Below are 20,611 nucleotides of genomic sequence, written 5' to 3'. Positions count from 1 at the left end.
AACGAGAAAAAAAAGATTTTCTCCAAAGATGTGCAGGTACTGGGCCTGGCCCATAATGACATCTTGGTCGCCAAGACAACTGGCAGCAGCCAGGAGGCACAAGAGCTATCGGCCAGGGAGTAATCGTGGGGTCCTTCTAGGGCGGATGCATCTGGATCTCTCAAGGGGTCAGGGGCCAGGCAAGGCTGGGCCAAGCTTCCTGCTTGGCTCTGGGTGACCTTGGCAAGCTGACCTCACCCCTGGAAGCGTCAGTTCCCCCAAATGGAGAGCAGGCCTGCCACCCCCCCCCACCCGCCCCTGCTTTCGATTTAGTCAACAGAGAAGTTCTAACAGGGCTGGCGACGGGTGCCAAGTTCCCGTCACAATCCCTGGCACCAGGCGAGGACTTGGGAAACGGGAGCTGTGGCTCCCTTTCCAAAAATGTCCCTTCCTGGAATATTTGTAGCGGCAGGGCAACTGTAAGTGAGTGTTTATGAAACAGCCACTCAGCATCGGTCGCTGAGTGAGAGAGGGAAGCAAGCATTAAAGAGACAGATGCAGAGTGAGGACAGGGCAGCCCCAGAATACCCACCTACCTCACTGCCACTGAGTCGATTCTGACGCATCGTGACCCTACTGGGCAGAAACACACACACACACACACACACACACACACACACACACCACTCCCCGAGAAACACACACACACACACACACACCACTCCCCGAGAAACACACACACACACACACACACACACACACACCACTCCCCCAGAAACACACACACCACTCCCCCAGACCCCCCACCCTGTTTGTGAAGCTATAACTCTTGACAGCAGCAGAAAGCCATCTCTCTCCTATGGAGTGGCTAGTGGTTTCCAAGCGCCCTCAGAACTAAACCACTGCCATGGAGGCTATCTTGACCCACAGTAAGCCTATAGGGTGGGACAGACCTGCCCCTGTGGACTTCCAAGGCTGACCGTGTCATTAGCAGCCTAACTCGTAAGCCACTGCGCCTCCAGGGCTCCCGGCGGAGCATATGAGGAAATAAGTCTCCCAGAAGATGAGGAAGAATGCCCTGGCTCTCTTTTCCAAGGCTCTACTCATGCTCCCGAGGAGCCCTGGTGGTGCAATGGGTTATGGGTCGGGCTGCCAACCATAAGGTCAGCAGTTTGAACCCACCAGCCACTCTGTGGGAGCAAGATGAGGCTTTCTGCTCCTGTAAAGAGTTTGAGAAACCCACAGGGCCATGCCATTCTACTCCTATAGACTTGCTCTGAGTCAGATTTGGTGCTGGTGAGTTAGCCATACTCCATACTCAGAAGGAGCCCTGGTGGCATGGCCAGGTGAGTGCTGAGCGGCTTACCGCACAGTCGGTGGTTCAAACCCACAAGCCACTCCATGGGAGAAAGAAGAGGACATCTGCTCCCATATGATTTTCAGCTTCAGAAACCACTCCAAGATGGTGGGGGAAATCCTAGTCCCCCAGTGACCCTACAATAAGCCAAGATAGACCCCAAAGAAACCAAGAAAAACCAAAACGCACTTGACCTAGGCCAACACTTTACGGAATCTCCGTGAGCCTCTCAGTCCCTGGGGAAAACATTTTTGGAAAGGCACAAAACTGAGTTCTGAAATAAAGCAACTCTCCGATCTAATGAAGCCACTGTAACATAGTGGGCTACGTGGTGGGCTGCTATCTGCCAGGTTAGCAGTTCAGACCCACTTGCTGGCCCATGGGAGAGAGATGAGGCTGCCTGGTCCTGTATAGATTACAGTCTTGGAAACCCTAGAAGAGGTTCCCCTTTACCCTGGAGGGTTGCTGTGACTCAGAATTGACTTGGTGGCAGTGGGTTGGGTTTCCTATGATTTAATACATAAATAAGCCAGCATTAAAATTATTTTAAAAGAGCACGTACTATTGTTGTTGTTGTGTGATTGTGGAAATGGGGGCAATTACTGCAGTTAAAATTCATTCTGGGTGGACATCGAGATGGCTAGGTTTTGAGGTAGGACCGATTCGAACTGGAAAGTCACATTTCCAAAATAGTCTACCGTTTTTAAAAGGGATCCCGAACCAAACCTCACACCCCTCACTTCCAAAACACTGAAAAATTCCCTGCCATAGAGCAGATGCCGATTCACAGTGATCCTACAGTACAGAGTAGAACTGCTCCTGTGGGTTTCTAAGGCTGAATATCTAGGAAATAGCTAAGGCTAAGTAGAAATAGCTAAGACTAAATACCTAGGACCGCCTCCTAGAGCTTTCTCTCTCAGGCCTCCTGGTGGTCTTTGAACTCTTGCCCTTGCAGTCACAGCTCCTTACAAGTGATCCAGGGAACCAAAGAGTGTCTGCATGGGCGGAGCCAAGTCCTGCCAGTGACTCTTCAGGAGGATGGATGTGTGAAAGAGCCTCTAAGCCCAGGAACTGCATGATTGCACCACACCCCTGTATTTACAAACAGACTTTTCCTCCTTCCGCTGAGATGACCCAGAAAGAGCTGGTCCACTGCTAATAAAACTTATTTTAAAGAAACACAAGCTTCCAACATCAGGTTTCAACATACAGGTGTGAAATCGTACCTCCAGACAGGCAGTGATTCCCAGGTACCTCTCACCTGTGATTATCATGATCATGTGCTCCCTCCCCAGGGGGGGGGGGGTGGCTCTCAGCCACCAGAGACTGAGAATCCCATCTGGAAACACAGGCTCTGTCTGGGGGACTCCTACAGTATGGGGAGGGGGAGAGGGCAGAAACACAAGAAACGTAACTGGGGTTCAGACAGCTTTTTGGGAATATCTTTTTGCAACACACTCCTGTAAAAGCCATCTCAAGAGTTGTATGACCCCCAATAAAATGATATCTTTTAAAAACCCCATCTCATGAGGTAACAACACCTTGAGGTTAAGAATAAGACTTTTTTTTTTTTTCAAAACAAAAGAATACAGGGAGGACTCTCTGCATTCAGATGTCACCCTGGTGGGGGCACCTCCCTGAGTCCCTCTAACACAGCGGTTCTCAACTTTCCAAAATGCCGCGACCCTTTCACACAGTTCCTCATGTTGTGAGGACCCCCAACCATAAAATTATTTTCATTGCTACTTCATCACTGTCATTTTGCTACTGTTACGAACAGTAACATTTTGCTACTGTTACTGAATCAGCCGAATAACCCCTGTGAAAGGGTCGTTTGACCCCCAAAGGGGTCGCGACCCACAGGTTGAGAACCATGACTCAAACATTCAGTTAAGTTTGCCCTCCCTTTGAAAAAGACTGAACAAATTCTTCATCATCATCACCTTTTAAATCATTCAAAGGGCTTGGAGCCTTGTCTTGCACTAACTTACCAAACACACTGCTCTGGGGCAGATTCGGACCCAGAGTGACCCTCTACGACAGGGTAGTGGGGCCTGGCCCCCGTGGGCGTCCTAGAATGTCAATCCTTACGGGAACAAAAAGCGTCATCTTTCCCCCATTTGCTTGTCCTGAAAAACTTGCTGCCATCAAGCAGATTCTGACTGTCCTTTGAATTGCCAAGATTGTTGGCTCTTGATGGGAGTAGAAAGCTCTGCCAGTGGTTTCGAGCTGCTGCTTGTGCGGTGAGCAGTCCAGTGCATAGCCCGATACTCCACCGGGCTCTACTGGCCCTGAGCTCAGGCTGCATGAGAACCTTGTGCACCTGTTCTGACCCGCCTCCAAACTCCAACGGAAGACACAGCTCGGAGAACCCCTGGTTCGTAACCCGGGGACAGGCTGCCAAGGCACTTCTCTGTTCCCGGAGTGGCCAGCTTCTTCCCAGGAAGCCAGTTCCCAAAAAAAATGCAGCAAAGGAGCTTTCATCAGTCGAGAGGGCATAATTAGATGTTTTGATTAAAGCATTTTCCTCCCCTGGTTAACAAGCTATAACAGATGTCACCGACTTCCCTAATAACAATACAGTCCTGCATTTGGCATCCTTACAATTTTAAAACGGAACTGTCATAAAGAAAAATGATAGCCGGGGTGTCTTTGTACAACCGTGGCTCTGAAGTGGTTCTGACATGCCTGGACTCCCCAATGGAGCAGAGATGGAAATCAGATTCCATATTCATTGCCCCAAGTCCTCTTTAGCATGCACTTGGAAACCCTGAGCTCTGAAATCTGAATGATGCGGGCTTATTCAAATCACCGCCAATTATTCCTGGAAGCACAGACCAACGTGAGATAGGAAACCTAAACAGAAAATGCAAATCTCACCACCACTTTCTTCCAGAAGCACAGAGAACAAAGGCAGCAGGGGTGGCGGGTGGAGGGGTAGTTTAGGAAAAAGCACTGCCCAGGCAAGAGAGGCTGGTGCTACCCAATGGCCCAGCTTCCTTGCAGAGAGAGGGCATGTCTTGCACACCGGGGGGGGGGGGGGGAAATGGCCTTGATCTCGTACAGCAGAGGATCCAAATCCATCTATATCAATCCATCTGCGTGTGTTCAGGGTGGGGTGGCAGGTGGGGAGGGGGCAGTCGCTCAGGACTGAAGTGAACTGGGACATCTTTCCTGGTTTAACAAATTCTGGGATAACATCAAACTTGGATCTGAGAACTTGCGCAGCCCCCTTTTGTCAGCTGGATGTTCTTTATGGGGCCATCTATCTCTCATGCCCCCCCCCCCTTGATTATGTCTTCTTCCCGTCTGCAGCTCAGGCCTGGGCTCTGCCACACGAGGGACATCCCATCTCTGCTGCTGCCGCCGCTGCCGCAATAGCAACAATGCCAGCTACAAGACACACTCAACCTGGTGGCATAATGGACATGCTTAGGGCTGGCACGGCAAGGTCGGCCGTTCAGAACCACTAGCTGCTCCGAGGGAGAAAGACGAGGCTTTCCACTCCTGCAAAGAGTTGCAATCTCAGAAACCCACAAGGGCAGTTCTAGGGTCACTGTGAGTCAGGACTGACTTGATGGCAGTGAGTTTGCTGGTTGGGGTTGTCTTTTTGGGGTTTACTCATTAGTCCGAGCAGTCATCATAGTATCTATCCTCTACATTGCGCTGAGAGCCAGAAGACCAGCAGTTCGTAACTAGTCACCTCTCGGGAGAAAGACAAGACTTTCTACGCCCGTAAGACAGTTACAGTCTCAGAAATTCCAGGAGCAGTTTCTACCCTCGTCCCATAGGTCCGAGTTGGCATCAACTCCATGGCAGTGAGTTTGGTTTTTGGTTTTCTATCAATCACGTCTCCCCTTATTTGCTCTGCTCCTACTGGTCTGCCAAGTGAGCATTATTCCATTGCTGCTGCTAAATCTCGGGGATGCCAGATAAATAAAAATAGTCGGGTTCCCTGCCACACTCCGCTTGGAGATCCATCAATGTCTTGATATGCAGGGTCAGTGGACTGTAGCACAGGCTTAGGTACCCTGGTTTGTGGCTGGTATTGCATTCAATTTGCTTGGGTTTTAAATTCCATCCACCTTGGTATGTGACTAGGGCCCCATGAATATTCCTCTTCACTTATGTGAGTGGTTCTGTGTGCACACACAGGACAAGCAGTTGTTATGGATTCTCTGGTTTGGCAATCAGCAGGCAAGAGGCCTTGGTCAACACACCATCTGGATTTCATCTGTGGAAACTTTCAGAAGAAAAGCTTGGGAGTGACCGCCACTCAACCGACACCCTGAAGTTGTTTCAGGATTATTTCAAAGGGGGGGGCTGCCCACACCCGATGGGTCACTCTCTGAGTTTCCCCAGATTGGTACGAGGCTGGTGAAAATGATACATTCCACAGCAATGACGGTTGACATTCTGAGTGGGCTGTTCCAGTGGAGTAGTGCATTAAGCGTTGGGCTGCTAACCACAAGGTCAGCAGTTCAGAAACCACCGGCTGCTCCGAGGGAGAAAGATGAGGCTGTCTACTCTCGTAAAGAGATACAGGTCAGATACTCACAGGGGCAGTTCTATCCTGTCCTATAGAGTCCCCCTGAGACAGACTCCACTAGGCGGCAGTGAGTTTGAGTTTGACATTACGGTCATCTTCTCCAAATAGTCCTCCTCTCGTTCCACTAGGGAGTCAGAAATAGTCATTTTATGACCAGCATACACGTGTTCTTCTTTCATAGGCTCTTGTTATAAATGCCTTTTTTCTTAGAGACCCTCTCCCTTCCCTCTCTTTCTTATATAGCCTGCAAACAAGAGGAAGACAACACTGAGCTACAGTGTAACAAGCACTGAGGCAGCTCTGAGTGGGAACTGCTGGAAGGCATCTAACCACAACAATTATGGGGGAGGAGCAGGGGATTACTGAAACCCCCAGGCATCCTATCACACCAACCCTTTAAGACAGGCTCCTGGCTCTACAGTGGAGCATCTGGAGGGTTAGAGCTGCTGACCTTGTGGGTAGACAGCCCACGCATAGTCCACTATGCTCCGGGGCTCCCTAGAGGGGAACTGTGGGTTAGAATTGACAGTGGGGTTTGCTGTATGGTCTTCGTGCCAGTGAATGGTGCAGGGATGCACTGTGGGGGAGCTGTTGTCTTTTCAGGATACTAGCAAAGCTACTCTCTCCTCTGCCCCAAGACATTGCTCTTCTTTTTTTAAAAAAAATGTATATATTAAAAATTTTCTCTTGAGAATTGCATTCCAGGTGGCTAGGTGGGCTACGCGTTGGGCTGCTAGCCACAAGGTCAGTAGTTCGAAACCAACCAGCTGTTCCAAAGGAGAAAGATGAGACTTTCTACTCCTGTACAGAGTTCCTGTCTCAGAAACCCACAGGGGCAGTGCTATCCCGTGTGAGAGAGTCGCTATGAGCTGGCCTCCCTTCCATGGCAGGGAGTTTGGGGTTTTGTTTGAGACTGAATTCCAGAGCAGATCGCTTTCCCAGGCCCCATTCACAAGCATCTGTCTGTGATTCCAGGCTCCATGATGGGCCCTTCCTCAGCCCACATCCTCCCTGTGTTTCCTGCTTCTGGAGTAGGGGGTTGCAGGGCAGGGGGTAGCATTTCTGAAGGTTCTTCACACCGACTAATAACCGGGAGCGGGGGACCACTATGAGGGCTCACCCTCCATGTGTCCTATCATTTTTGTTTGTTTTAAAAAAAAACTCTTTCCAAGGTTTCCTATCTTTAGGAACCTGAGTACTCACCTGGGGGGTGGCGGCCTCAGTTAACCTCCCAGGGCTATGTTTGATTTGCATCATAAGAGAACTACTTCCCTAGAGGTAAGTGCTGGGCCTCTGATCTTCTAATGCCCTCCGGCTCCCTCCCACCCTCCCCCACAGCTCAGGAAGCCCTTCCCTTGGGGGAAAGCCTGTCATTGAGTCCACAAGGACCCATAGTAACTCTATGGGGAGGGAGAGAACTGCCTTGTGCGGTCCAAGATGGTAACTGTTTACAGGAGTAGAAAGCTGGGCGTTTCCAACTGCTGGCCTGGCCCTGGGGTTCCCAGCCCCCTAAAGGCTGAGGTCTCCCCCTGCAGTTCAAAACTGCAATTTGCCCCCAAGTCGACAAAAGTGACCCCAAATGCATAGCCTCCCTTCTTGGGAAGACCACTAAGATCACTTCTTGGGAAAGCTTGATGAAAGAGCCCTATTCTTCCTGCCACAGATACAGGGAAAAGAGGTGGGACCCCCTGGGGTTCGTGGAGGGAGGCCCTAACCCTCAGTGAACCCTGCACCTCCAGCTTCATCACCTGACTTCAGAGTTAGCCATGGAATGCACATCTAAGCCTCATCCCACCCAAACCCCCAAAATCCAGTACCACCCCAGCTGATTCTGAACCACAGCAGGCCTGGAGGGGACAGGGGGAGTACCCTATAAGGTTTCCAAATCTGTCCCTCCTCCATGACACAGACTGCCACATCTTTCTCTGGAGAGCATCTGGGGCTTCTAGAACATCTACCTGGTCAGAGAGCAGAGGGATGGCTGCACAGGGTAAGGCAGGGAGGCAGAGAGAGAGAGAGAGAGAGAGAGAGAGAGAGAGATCTGCATATGCAGTAAGTGCTGAGCAGTCCTCTAACACTGACCTGATATCCTCTCTCCATCGCTGCCACCAGAACCTTTGAAGGAAACTGGAGGAGGCTGGTTTTGAGCCTGCGAAGAGGAGTGGGACCATAACAAGGAAAGTGACTTCCCTCAGGGGTCCCTGGAATGTGTCCTGCCAATGACTAACAGGCTGTCCCTGGATTCTGGACTGAGCTGGAGTTGAAAAGCCTCGGATTTCACCCATCCTACCCATCTAAGAGTCCCACTTGGTCCGGCCCCAGTGCTGATCCACAGTGCTGCCAGGGAGTCGGTCCCGACTCATAGAGATCCCCAGGGGACAGTGGAGAACTGACTGTGGGATTGGGAGACTGTCCCTCTCTCCTGGAGCAGACAGCTTCCATTTTCTCCAGTGGAGCAGCCAGGGCTTCAAACTGCTGACCTTGTAGTTACCAGCCCAATGAATAGCCCCACTCCACCACCAGTGCACCTTGTAACCGCACAGTGCCTGGCATTTGAAAACGTGTAGCTTGTCTCACCCCTGATAAAAAGAGAAATCATTTTCTCCATCCGGCAAACACATACGAGTTCCATTATTTATAAACTGAGGCCAACCCCCACCCCCCTCCCCATGAATCCATTTTACTTACAGCCCTGTGTTCCAGGGCTTGGACATGGCTAAGAAGTGGTGGATACCAAGAGGCACAGCAATAAGCCAAGCTAACATTTTGAAGTGTGTGTGTGTGTGTGTGTGTGTGTGTGTGTGTACGTGGTTGTGATTAAGTTGTGGTGCTTGTTCAGACAACAATTGAGAAATCAAATCGGAAGGATGAGTTGAACTGTGCAAAAGCGCTTCCCCCGCTCTGAGAGGGTGCTGGAGAACAAGGGGCCGGGGGTGCAAATGTGCAGTACACTAAACTGTACTGTGCCCACATTTCAGTCACAGCTTCCTATGTCCGCTCTATGATGGGCTAGACTCATCGCCTTCCTCATGTTCAAAGCTCGGCGCCATTCCTAGGAAAGAGAGAGGTGGACGCGAGGGAGGAGAGCAGTGGGCAGGTGAGGGTCTACCTGGACCCAGAGGTGAGAATGCCACAAAGCTAAGGCAGAGCATAAAGCAGCTAACAGTTCAGAAGAACTCCTTGCCTTGGATGCCTTCTATGATCCACCAGCACCCACACAGAAGCCTGTACATGCTGAGTCTACCTTAGTGGTCCACCAAGTCAGAGACGGAAGCCGCCATGACAAACCCCTTAAAGGAAACCTACACCAGCCTTGCTGCTGGAGCAGACTGCACGCTGAGCTGCTAAAGGCAAAATCAGTGGTTCAAAACCACCAGGTGCATCTATGGCAGAAAGAGGAGGCTATCTGCTCCCATTAAGATTCATAGTCTCTTAAAGCCACAGGAGCGGTTCTACTCTGTCCCATAGGGTCACTTGGAGCTGGAATGTTCTCGATGACAGTGTGTTTGGTTTAAGGGACACCTGTTCTTTGAGACCCTCGCCATGATGCATGGCATCACCTTGCAAGCTCAACACCACCCCTCACCTGCAGACTTGTTTGCAGAAATGAGAGAAGAACCTAGCTCTGTTTGGGAAGAAATAATAACACGTAGTCTCCCGGTCTTCTACTCTGAGCCTACATTCAAGTACACGAGAAAGGCAGAGACACCGTGTTGCCTCAGCTAACCACGCCCCCAAAGGGGCCTCAGGCCTCTCTCTTCTTAGTTTTTAGCAGCGGAAGCGCCAATTTTCTTCTTCCAAGTTTCAATAAGGTGATTTTTTTCAAATCTACCAGAATTTGTTCCAGAATGTTCTCTAATAACTAATTGTTAACCGATTACACGGTGATTTTTCCTAAGTCCACCATTCTGGCTTTAACCTCCACTTGGGGGGGGGCGGGGTGTTTAGGAGAAAAACAGCATGGTCATGTTTGGGTTATTAACATTCCCGTACAAGTGCAAACTCAAATACAGAAAGATACTGACCCATCCGACCTCACCCTCTAGGTAGGCCCATGACATATGTGCGCACACACACTCACACACTCTCACACTCCTGGATTAAGAAAGGCTTCAGAGCAAGGATGGGGAGTTTTCTGCCCAGGGTCATTTGGAGATTTATCACATCATGCATGGTCCATACTGATCAATCACTTATTAACTCGCCCCCAATGGGATGGCTGAACTGCTCCCCTTTGGTGAGGCCTGTGGTGTTAGCTGGTTGATGATTTCGAGGGCCTTATATGGACTGTGATGAACCCTGGTGGTGCAGTGGTTACGTGTTGGGCTGCAATTCACCTGGTCGGCAGTTCAAAATTACCAAAAGCTCCTTGGGAGAAAGACTAGGCTTTCTCCTTGGGTAAGCAGTTAAAGTGTGAGAAACCCACTGGGGGGTTGGGGAGATCATTCTGAGTCAGCACTGACTTGGCTTGATGTTTTAGATAGAGCCTGTGTGCCAGCCATTGGGGTTTAGATAGAGCCCGATTTAGATAGAGCCCGATTTAGATAGAGCCCGTGGGCCAGCCGTTCCCCATCCCTGCTCTAGAGCGTCTGTCTAAAGCCTTCCAAATTTTGTAGCCATTACTTTGGGGATCCAGTTTCTAATCCTAACATCCTCTCCAATGAATCAGCACCACTGGATTTTGACAAAGTTTGAGAACTGTTGTGTAGAAGGGGCTTGGGGTTTTCTTTTTTACCACTCCTCACATGAGGTATGAACTGTGTTTGTTGCTCTGGTTCTTTGTTGCTGTTGTTGTTTGTTTGCTTGTGCTTTAGAATCGTCAGGCCATCGTGAGTTATGTGTTGGCCAGCAGTTCAAAACCACCAGCCACTCCTCCGGAGAAAGATGAGGCTTTCTGCTTTCATACAGAGTTCCAGTCTCAGAGACCCACAGGGGCAGTTCTACCCTGTCCCATGGGGTCGCTGGGAGTCGGAGTCCACTCGATGGCAGTGATTTTGGTTTCTTGGGTTTTCTTGTGTCTGTTTCACTCTTTTTCAACAGGGAAGGCTGGGGAGCAAAACTCTTAAAAAGGGTTGCCAGGTTGGCTCGCTGGCTCACTCCCTCTGTGGGTTTTTGTTTTGTTTTGAATTTGCTGCTAGATTTCTATCCTCTCTGCCACCCAAAGAGAGCATGGAGGCGCTCATGTGGGCAGGGAACACGTGCCCAGGGCGTCATCCTGCCTCCACCACCTTCAGCCTCATTTCCCACAAATCCTCCCCAGGTGCTTCTCTGACTTGCACATCAAAAACAAAAGCCTTTCACCCATTTACTAGGCTCCCTTGCCAAACTTCCCAAGCTGGAAAATGAAAAGAGAGGGGGGAGGCGCGGGGAATGCAGCCCCCAAACACAGAGCCACAGCTTCACCTGCCTATGTGTAGAGGACAACTCCTGGCACGTCTTGAACTTCATACTTCAAGGAGCAGAAGGGAGCTCCTTTGGAAACCTCAGTGCTAACATCAGCTAGCTGCCTTTCTTCCAGGGCATGGAAAGCCACCAAGGGAGGGGCCCAGAGAGGGTAAGTAGATTGGCTGGAGAGCAGCTGGGTGGAGTCCGAATTGGGCTGAAGAGTTCTTAATGAGAAGCAGCTGCAGCCGCCCAGACTCACTCCATAGTGGGGTCTCTGACCACTACTGAAGGAGTTGACACCTGGAAGGACAGAGCAGTGGACTGACCTGTCGGCACCTTGCTTGTATGATCCTATCCGGCCACTCCGACACTTGCCTCACCATCTCCGGATGTCACCGTTTTCCCAGTCATCTCCCAGCACTCCATCCACCCAAGAATCAGAGAACCCCAAGAGCCACGGTCTACAAAGGACCTTTGGGATCTTTCCCAGATTACGGATTACCAAGCCAAGAATAAAAATGCATGGTTGTCAGATCTATTTAGGACACCACTCAGCACACCACTCAGCCTCTCTGATATATACAAAACATTCCAATATGTCTAGCCCAGCAAGTCCAAGGTCCTCCCATGAACTTTGGACTTGCTGAGCGAGACAGAATAGAACAGTGAAAGCACCATGGACTTCCAAAAGGACAAACCGCTCTGTCCCCGGAGAAGTATGGCCATGGCCAGGCAAGGGTGGTGAGACTTGTCTTACATACTTTGGACATGTTGGCAGGGCAGACCAGACCCTGGAGGAGGACGTCACGTGTGGTAAAGTGGAGGGGCAGCTCAAAAGACGAAGGCACTCGAGATGGATGGACACAGTGGCTGCAAGGGGCTCAGGCCGAGGGACATTTGTGAGGATGGCGCAGAGTCAGTCAGTGTCTCGTTCTGTTGTGAATAGGGTCTCTATGGGTCAGAACCAACTCAATGCACCTGACAACCACAGCCCAGCACGTTCCGACACCTACGGATCTATCCTAGGAACCCAGGCGATGGAGTGGGGTCTGAGTTGGGCCACTCACCCAGGAGGGCAGTGATTTAAACCCACCCGCTGCTCCACTGGAGATGGAGGAGGCTTTCGGTGGAGTCCCCGGCTGGGAAACCCCAGGGCAGTCCTACACGGCCCTTTACAGTTTCTGAGTTGGAATGGACTTGCTGGCAGTGAGTGAGATCAGATGGGTATTTTTCAAACCACGTTCTGTTCCAATTGGGCAATCTTTCCTTTGGAGAACTGACTTGGCCTACTGCCATCTTTTCAGAAGAAAATTACTCTGCGTTCCCTTGCCAATTAAAAACAGTTGTCCTATAGGTCATCATCCAGGAGTAAAGTGTCTTTTGCAGCCCGCCTTGGATAGTTCCAGTTCCTCCCCAGGTGAGGTACTAGCTCACTTTGGGAGACACTGCTATCAGCTAATTGAAATCTCTCACCTATAAACCAAACACAAACAAACCAACAAGCAAATTCACAGCCATCAAGTGGATTCTAAGTCATGGTGACACCATAGGATGGGGTAGAACTACCTCTTTGGGTTTCCGTGGTGGTGGCTCTTTACTGAGGCTGGAAAAGCCTCATCTTTTTCCTGCAGGACAGTGAGTCCTTCTGAAATGCTGATGTGTGGTCAGCGCCCAAAGTGTAACCACTACGCCACTAGACTAGTGAACGTTGGGAGGAAATCGTACTTGTAGAATAACTTCCCAAGGTCACCACTTAGGAGGACCAACCCAGCCAATGGGTTTTCTGGGTCCTTAACAAGTATTCCGGGCTTAAGTAATTCCGCACGGATTTCTACCTGCCTACATCTCTCCCGACGTGTGACCCAGGCAGCATCTTCATAGCCATCTTGCCTTCTTCATCATTCCCTTGTCCTACTGTTCTCTCAGGCCCCCTATTCCTTCTGGACCTGCCCAAGCCACTCGACCCTTTAGGTCACATCTCCGTGGAGCCCTCTCCTGTAGTTCAGCTAAAATCCCACTGCCCTTCCTTGAAAGGCCAATTGCACCTGATTGACACCAGCCAGTAGAGAGTTACTGTCTCAGAACCTCTTAAGGGAGTTCCACGCGGTCCTAAAGGATCTCTATGAGTCGGCATCCACTTGATGGAATGAGTTTGCCTTCTTTACCCTAATACACAGACAAGTTTCATACATAGGAAAGTGTTCAATAGATACAACTCTCACTTGCCACTATTATACATAAAGCCTTTTTTGTACACGCAAAACTTGTCTTTATAGTCCTTCTAATGCCTTGCCCATACTAAACAAACAAACAAACCTCGCTGCCCTCAAGTCTATTTCGACTCATGGAGACCTTATAGGACAGAGCAAAATTGCCCTCCGGATTTCTGAGCCTGTTAACTCATTATGAGAGCAGAAAGCCTTATCGAAATTTCCCCCTGTGCAGTGGCTGGTGGGTTAGAAATGCCAGCCTTACAAGGTTAGCAGTCCAGAGCATCCTCCCTCCACCCACCAACACGTGCCAACCAAGGCAAGGAACATGGGCCAGTGGTGGTTTTTAAACAGCCCAAGAAGTGAGATTGGGTCAGAATGCATTCTCATAGCTGGTCAACGTGGCAGATGACAAGGAGCTCAAGTTCTGTACTGTCCCGTCTCTGCGCCTGATGTTACTGAAGTGGGGGTTGGGGAGCGGGTGTGTGTGTGTGTGCCTGAAACACAAGCTAAGAGATGGAGGCCACGGGAGCATCCTGGTTTGAGTCTCCATCCACCGGAAACACGAGTTCACTTTCACAAGCCAGAGAAAGAAACTCCACTTGGCTTCCTGTCCGCCAATGACCCCAACTTGACCTTTGTTTCTCCCAGCAAAGTGGGGCTATCCTGAGGACCTGATTTCAGCTGAAGGGGGGGGGGGCGGTGGGAAATAACCAAAACTCCAAACTCACTGCTTTCGAGTTGATGCCAACTCATAGTGACTCTCTAGGACAGTCTTTACGAGAGTAAAATGCTCCGTCGTCCTCTCAAGGAGCAGCTGACGGTTTTGAACTGCTGACCTTGCAGTTGGCAGCTCAGAAGGAAAATCAGGAGTTTTCAAAGACAAAGCTTTAGCCCTGTTCCCACAGGACTTCCTAATCTATCCTGGGCAGAACGGAACTCAACGAAGAACAGAAAAGCTACCATATCTGGCACATCAGAGCCCACGGATGCTACCAGACCCCAAGTCTGCATTCCAGTTACCCTCAGTTTGATAGACGCCATCCTTGGGGGGGGGGCTATTCCCTCCCTGGTGTTGTCCTGTAAAGACAATCCAAACAGACAGCGCAAAAGCCACTGGGTGATTCTGCCTCTCGGTTGCGTAATGAAAAGCACGCTTGCCTCTCGCCTCCTCACCAACCCTCTTATCTTCTCTCGTGAGACTCTTCACAGTCACACACTTGAACTTCGGGGCACGATTACTCAAGACAAGTGTCTCTGCAGAACGAGAAACAGCCTCGGCCAGTTTTGAGGACAGCAACGGGTGAGGCAGCTCGAGATGACTCCCCCCCGCCCCCAACCCCCAAAGTTTGCAGTTCTCCGGAGAACCACCCCACCACCACCCTCCATAATCGAGGGGGACCATCGACCTTGAAAGGCTGGCTCTTGTTTAAAGCGGCGAGACGGCTCGACACAGTGGCTGCAACCACAGGCTCAATCCTGAGAACTGGGAGGGTGGCACAGGGGCGGGTGGTGCCACACGCTGTTGAACGAAGGGTTGGAACCCACCCTGGTCCCCATCTCTTCTGACTCTGCGGTGATTGCCTTACTCCGGCAAAGGGACGGTCGCACTGGAATTCTTTATAGCCAGATTTTTCATGAGGAGCCAAGGGGAGGGGGCAGGTCCACAGTCAGGTGCTCGGGACAGAAAGTGATGGGAGTCCAGTCCCATGGCCCTCCAGTCACAGCAGGTCGTTCCTGCAGCATACCAGTGAAGGTTCTGACCTGGCAAAGGCTGGCTGGACAAGCCACTATTTCTGGTTTCTTATCACATCCTATCAGTAGCGGCCTTGTGATTCAGTGACAGTTGGTTTCATTTCCAAATGCGAGGCAGGAGAACACACTGTGTGATTACTCACAGGGGAGCCTTGCCATGTATAGTAACTCTCTCATATTTGCCAAACACCTCTGACACCCACTGTCTGTCCGGGCTCACGGTGGAGTGGCCTGGCTTCCTAATGAACATCTCACAGGGACGTGAGAGATCAATCCGTCTTCCACACCGAGTCTCCAGGAACACCAGAGGGTCACAGCATGCATACTGAGGGGGGGGGCCTCCAAGCCTTAGGGGGAGGGGTGGCATGGAAAGATCATGGAATTGCGCACACACGCACATGCACGCACGTCTTGAAGGCACAGCATGTGTTCTGAGCATCCACCAAGAGCTGTAAATGTCACACGCAGCAGCTCACACGTGGACCTTGTTCCAAACAAGCAGCTAAGCATGATGGTGTTTACACCCCATTGTGTGTTTATAAACTGCAGCTGGGTTTCTTAAAATGTGGACAGGATACACTGGATTCGGACCCTGCTGCTAATCTATGTGGACACGAGGATGACATAGCGGGCTTTGAAGCTTTGGGATTTTGAGCCTCTATCAGCTAGAGGTACAGACAGAAACAGTTGCCAACAAGAGAATTTGCCAATGAGAGAATTCCAGCTCAGACACTGGAATAGAAGCTGGTCAGTGGTGAGTCTGAGCTGGGGGTGCAGGCAGGCTGGTTCCCACTGGGACTTATTCCACTGTCCTCCCCACCCTCAAGAGCAAGTTTTAAGTAAACTTTCTTAGAGTTTGACCTTTGAGACCCACACAGAGAAATCTGTGATATTTATGTATGTGACAGTGCCGTGGCATTCAGATAAGCACTTGAATCTGGGCTTTTGAATCTAGAGAAAGCAGTAGAGGGGGAAAGTCGCAGCAAGCAAAAGAGCAGTATTAATGGCACACTTTGAACTTTGTCTCCTCTCAAAATTAATAAGGGGAATTGGCAAAAATTTCACTCCAAAGCCAAGTGGAGATTCTATGTCACTTGTGGTGGTATAGGAATGTGTGTATGCATATGCATATGCATGTGTGTGTGTATATATACACACATACAAATATGTTGATACACGTACAATACACACAGTCACAATGCCAAACATCAACTTATGAAAAATAAAACAATCAAAACATCTGCAGAAGTTACACCTGCCTCTCCTTGACCTCCCAAAATTCCCCGGGGACCTCTGCTCAGCCCTCTTGCCCAACACCAGGAGAGAAGAGCCAGTGGCCCCGGGTAGCCATGAAGAAAGCCCGACCACTTGTAACCAGCTCTTACGGGGACTGTCTTAAAACCAACCAGTCAGCAGTGAGAGACCAAACCTAGGCAGCATTTTCTACTAGAATAGAAGCTGCCATTTCAATTCTCCTCTTAAAGAGACGGAGAGAGAGGTAAGTCACATTGAACAACAAACACCGGCCCCGCTCCCCCAACCTCCGCAAAGTTAATGGCCCACTTAGCACTATCCTAAAACGAGGTTGGGATTCAAAAACACTCAACCCCATTGGGCAAGATCCATTTTAGCCCAGGAAGCATCTGTTCTGGCGCCAACATCCAAATTCATGGTGGCCACCAATCCCACCAGCACCACCCCTCCTGCCCTCCTCAGTCCCTGGCGGCCGTCCACCACCGTCCACTACCAGTGCCCTAGGGGCAGAACTGTCGGGAAGAGGTCCATTCTAAAGATCCTTCAACCAGGATCCCCGGGCGCCTGCTGAGCACCGAGGTGCCCTGGAAGGCTGTGCCGAGGCCGTAGGGAGACATCAGGTGTTATTAACAAGGCTGCCCGCAAGCATCCGAAGCAGTGCCCTCATCCCAGAAAAAAAAAAAAAAACAAGAAGGAAAAAAGAAAAAGTTTACTCAGAATCTCACCCCATCGCGGCAGGTGCATCAAAGCCTATAAGCACAGTCCTGGCGTGGTTTTGTCCTTACGAAAACCGCCCCAACTTTGCAGTAGCTCAAAACCATGCTTGTGTGTGTATGTGTGTTTGGGGGTGTGGAGCAAGGACAGGGAGGTAGGGGGAGGCGGTGACATGTAGAGGCCAGTGATCAGTCCCAGCACAGAGTCAGTTCAGTCTAGGGCAAAGTCAGCCTCCCCTTGACCCCTGGGCAGTGCCCTTTAGCCCCTGACTGCCTCCCCCCCCACCTTTCCAGGAGGTGGCCAGCCAGGGGCAAAAGTACTGCAGGTGCTCGGGGAATAAAGAAAGGCACACACACAGACACACACACACAAAGCCAGTCACTTTGAAAGCAAAAAGAACACAAGCAAAAAGGCAAGGGAGAGAGACCAGTGCGTGGCAAGCCCTTCAGACACTAGCTGGGATTCTCAGTCTTCCCTCCCACCAGTAAACCACCGTGTCCCTCCGTCTGTCCTCTAACTACATCGCTCCTGTACACACAGGCACACATGTGCAGAGGACGGTGTCGACGGGAGATTCTGATTAACCCTTTCTGCAGGCGAGCCCCTTCCAGAATACAGAAAGCTGTTCCATCCTTCCCTTCTCTCCCCTCCTCCCTCCTTTCTGCCAACCAGGAGAAAACGCCCCCTTCCCCAGCTTCACCAAAAAAAAAAAAAAAAAAAAGGGCAGGGAAAGAGCGGGTAAAGCGCCCACAAAACCCCCTCTTTCTGGTCTCCACGACACCCTGAAAGGTATACACGACCCGAGAACACACGCGACCGCACACACGGACATATGGCTCTGTGGCAAGTCCACGGAGACCCATCCACCAGCGCCCCAAACCCGGCAGCAGCGACTCCACCAGCCAAGAAGCCATGATTGGGGAGGGAGTGGAGGAAGGAGTAGGGCAGCGAGATCCGGGGAGGGGGTGCATTGTGGTGATGCCTGCACCCCTTTCTTTCTGCCCATCTGCTGGGGAGGGGGCGCGGGTGAAAGGCTGGCCAGGACCAGGGCAATGAGGAGCCCAGGCTCCACTGGCCGACCCCCTCCTGCCCGCCTGCTGCCCGCCTGCCCGCGCCCCTTAGCTCCCCCCAACAATGAGACCTCAGCCCAGACAGACAGCCAGCCAGCCCAGAGCGACCTAGGCGGAGGGAGGCAGCAGCGCAGGGCGCAGCCAAGTGGGGTCGTGCATAAAGGGAAATGGGGGGTGTGGGGGAGACGAGGGGGGTGCCCCTTACCTCCAGCGCTTCAAAAGTGACAAAGCTGGTCATGGCAAATCCATCAATGATGTCCTCTTCTGCCGAGGTGGACTCTCGCCGCTTCCTCCGCGGGGGTCTGGGCCGGGACGGGGCGGAAGACGGGGGCTTCCCATTGTCTTCCTTGTCGGAGCCCGACGACGAGGCGAGCGAGGGCGCCCGGGGCCGGCCGGCCCCGCTGCCGCCCGCCGCGCCGCCCGCCAGCCCGCCCCGGGAGCGCCTCTCCCGGTCTCGCTGCGAGCGCGAGCGCCGCTTCTTGCGAAGTCCATGGCCCCGCGCCGGGCCATCCATGGCGCTGCCGCCCGGGGCTCCGGCCGCGGCCGCGCTCGCTCCACTGACACGGAGCCCGGGGCCCCGGCGGAGGGCGCGGGCAGGCGGCGGCCCGAGCGCCGCGCCGCGAAGAAAGAGCCGAGCCCGGGCGGCGTGGGAGCAGGGCCGGCCGCGGGGCGAGCGGCGGGGCGCCCGAGTGCGCTGCTCCCCGCGGCCCCGAGCTGGCGGCTCCGGCGAGCGGCGCCCACAAAGTAATGGCTGAACACACCGGTCTCCTCCGGAGCAGGAGAAAAATAACTCCCGAGCAGGCAATAAATCAGAATCGCGGAATGCTTTGATCAGGAGACGGGGAGGCGGCGGGGCGCCCTCCCCGCGGCCATGCTCCGCCGCGCGCCCCCCGAAATCGCTGGCCTCCCCGAAGGCAGAATAGGGTCCCCAAAGGTCGCGGGAAAGTGGGGGGGCGGCACTTCCCCCGCCTCGGGGGCGGCAGCACCCCCGGCGCCCGGCGCGCACCCCTCACAGCAAACTCCCCGGCTCCAGCCCGGGCCGGAGGCCGCTGCTCGGGAGCCGGGGGACCGGGGCCAGACCCCCCGGACGGGGGCGCATAATCCGGCGAGGATCCCGAGGGGACGGCGAGAGTGGCCGAGCCCGAGGAAGGGGCGGAGGATGCCCGCGCAGTTGTGGGGTCTGCTTCTCGGTCTTCGAGGGGGTGGTGGGGGTTGTGGGGGTCGCAGGGGGGCGATGAAAGAAGAGGGGCGGCCGATCAGACGCGGCCACCACCCCCCTCCCCAAATCTGTTTTCCAGTCCTGGAGACGAGGTCACCCCTCCTCACGCGGGAGGGGGAGCCAGGCGACGAGGAGACCCCCGGGGTGCCGCTGTCGCCGCTCCTCGGACCGCTGGAGGGCACGCCGCTGTCGCCGCTAACGCTGCCGCCGACACCGCCGCCGCGAGAGCCCGGAGCCGGAGGGTGCACGGCGTGTCCCCGGGCGGCTGCAGCGGGAGCCCGGGCACGGCCCCATCCTCCGCCCGCCCGCCCGCCTCGCGCAGCGCCCGCTCCTCCCCCTCCCGGCCGGCCCACCGCCGCCGCCTCAGCCCAGCCCCGCGCGCGCGCCCGCGCCCGCCCCGCGCCCGGCTCCGCTCGGCTCGGCTCCGCTGGGCGCGTGCCCGTCTGCACGCCCGCGCCCGCGCCGCGGCCGCCGGGTCACGTGGGCGGCCGGCTGCCTCCTCCCCCGCCCCCTCCCCAGTTGTAGAGTGAGTAGAAAGCACCAGGCTGGGGGCTGGCCGCGCTCGCGAGCCCAGGGCATGCGCGCTGGGGCGGCCGGGCCTGCGCACTGGGGGCCGAGGGGGAGCCGCGCGGGGGGGCGGGGGGCCGAGGGGCTGCTCGCGTGGGCTCGGCCGCGGCTGTCCGGAGTTGGTGCACCTCGAGTGGGCGCCCCGAAATCGCCCCGCCACTCAAACTGGGGAGGCGGGCAGGCCCCTAGCCTCTCCCCCTCCCCGTGCCTCCCCGGGGGCGCTTGCCACTGAGACCCCTGACTCTGGGCCATCTGAGACTCCCTTCTGGGAAGGCTCTCAGGTAATGCTTCCTGGGCGGCCTGCGCAGCGGGGAAAGGAGGGAACCCCAAGAAGATACATTGGGGGTCCCCGGGATGGGATTGGACTGTTGGCCCCAGAAAAGCAAGTGAGTGCGGAGGATGGACCCCTGCTCCTGTGAGGGTTGGGAGGACCAACAAATGGAGTCGGAACCCCTCCCCCACCCACACACACCCTACGCGTGGCAGAGTGGCCCCTGGCCAGCCAGCCTGTGAGTGGGCAGAGTTTGGCCACATAGTTGGCTTGGTGCTCCT

General features: G+C 53.4%; 1 protein-coding gene across 5 annotated transcripts in view; it reads right to left on the bottom strand.

Annotated features, from left to right (window-relative positions):
• AUTS2 (activator of transcription and developmental regulator AUTS2) overlaps positions 1–18,802 on the bottom strand; it is a 1,157,636-nt gene extending 1,138,834 nt beyond the window's left edge. For all 5 annotated transcript variants that reach the window (XM_075564998.1, XM_075565001.1, XM_075565000.1 and 2 more), the window contains exon 1: positions 18,479–18,802. In XM_075564998.1, coding sequence (XP_075421113.1) covers positions 18,479–18,787 — 309 coding nt within the window. In that variant the 5' untranslated portion in view covers positions 18,788–18,802. The remainder of the gene's footprint in view (positions 1–18,478) is intronic.
• Between the last annotated feature and the right edge of the window lie 1,809 nt (positions 18,803–20,611).

Source organism: Tenrec ecaudatus, chromosome 12 (genome assembly GCF_050624435.1).
Source record: "Tenrec ecaudatus isolate mTenEca1 chromosome 12, mTenEca1.hap1, whole genome shotgun sequence".
Taxonomy (NCBI): Eukaryota; Metazoa; Chordata; class Mammalia; order Afrosoricida; family Tenrecidae; genus Tenrec; species Tenrec ecaudatus.
Note: the sequence above shows the minus strand (reverse complement) of the source record. Positions and strands in the feature narration are given on the sequence as shown.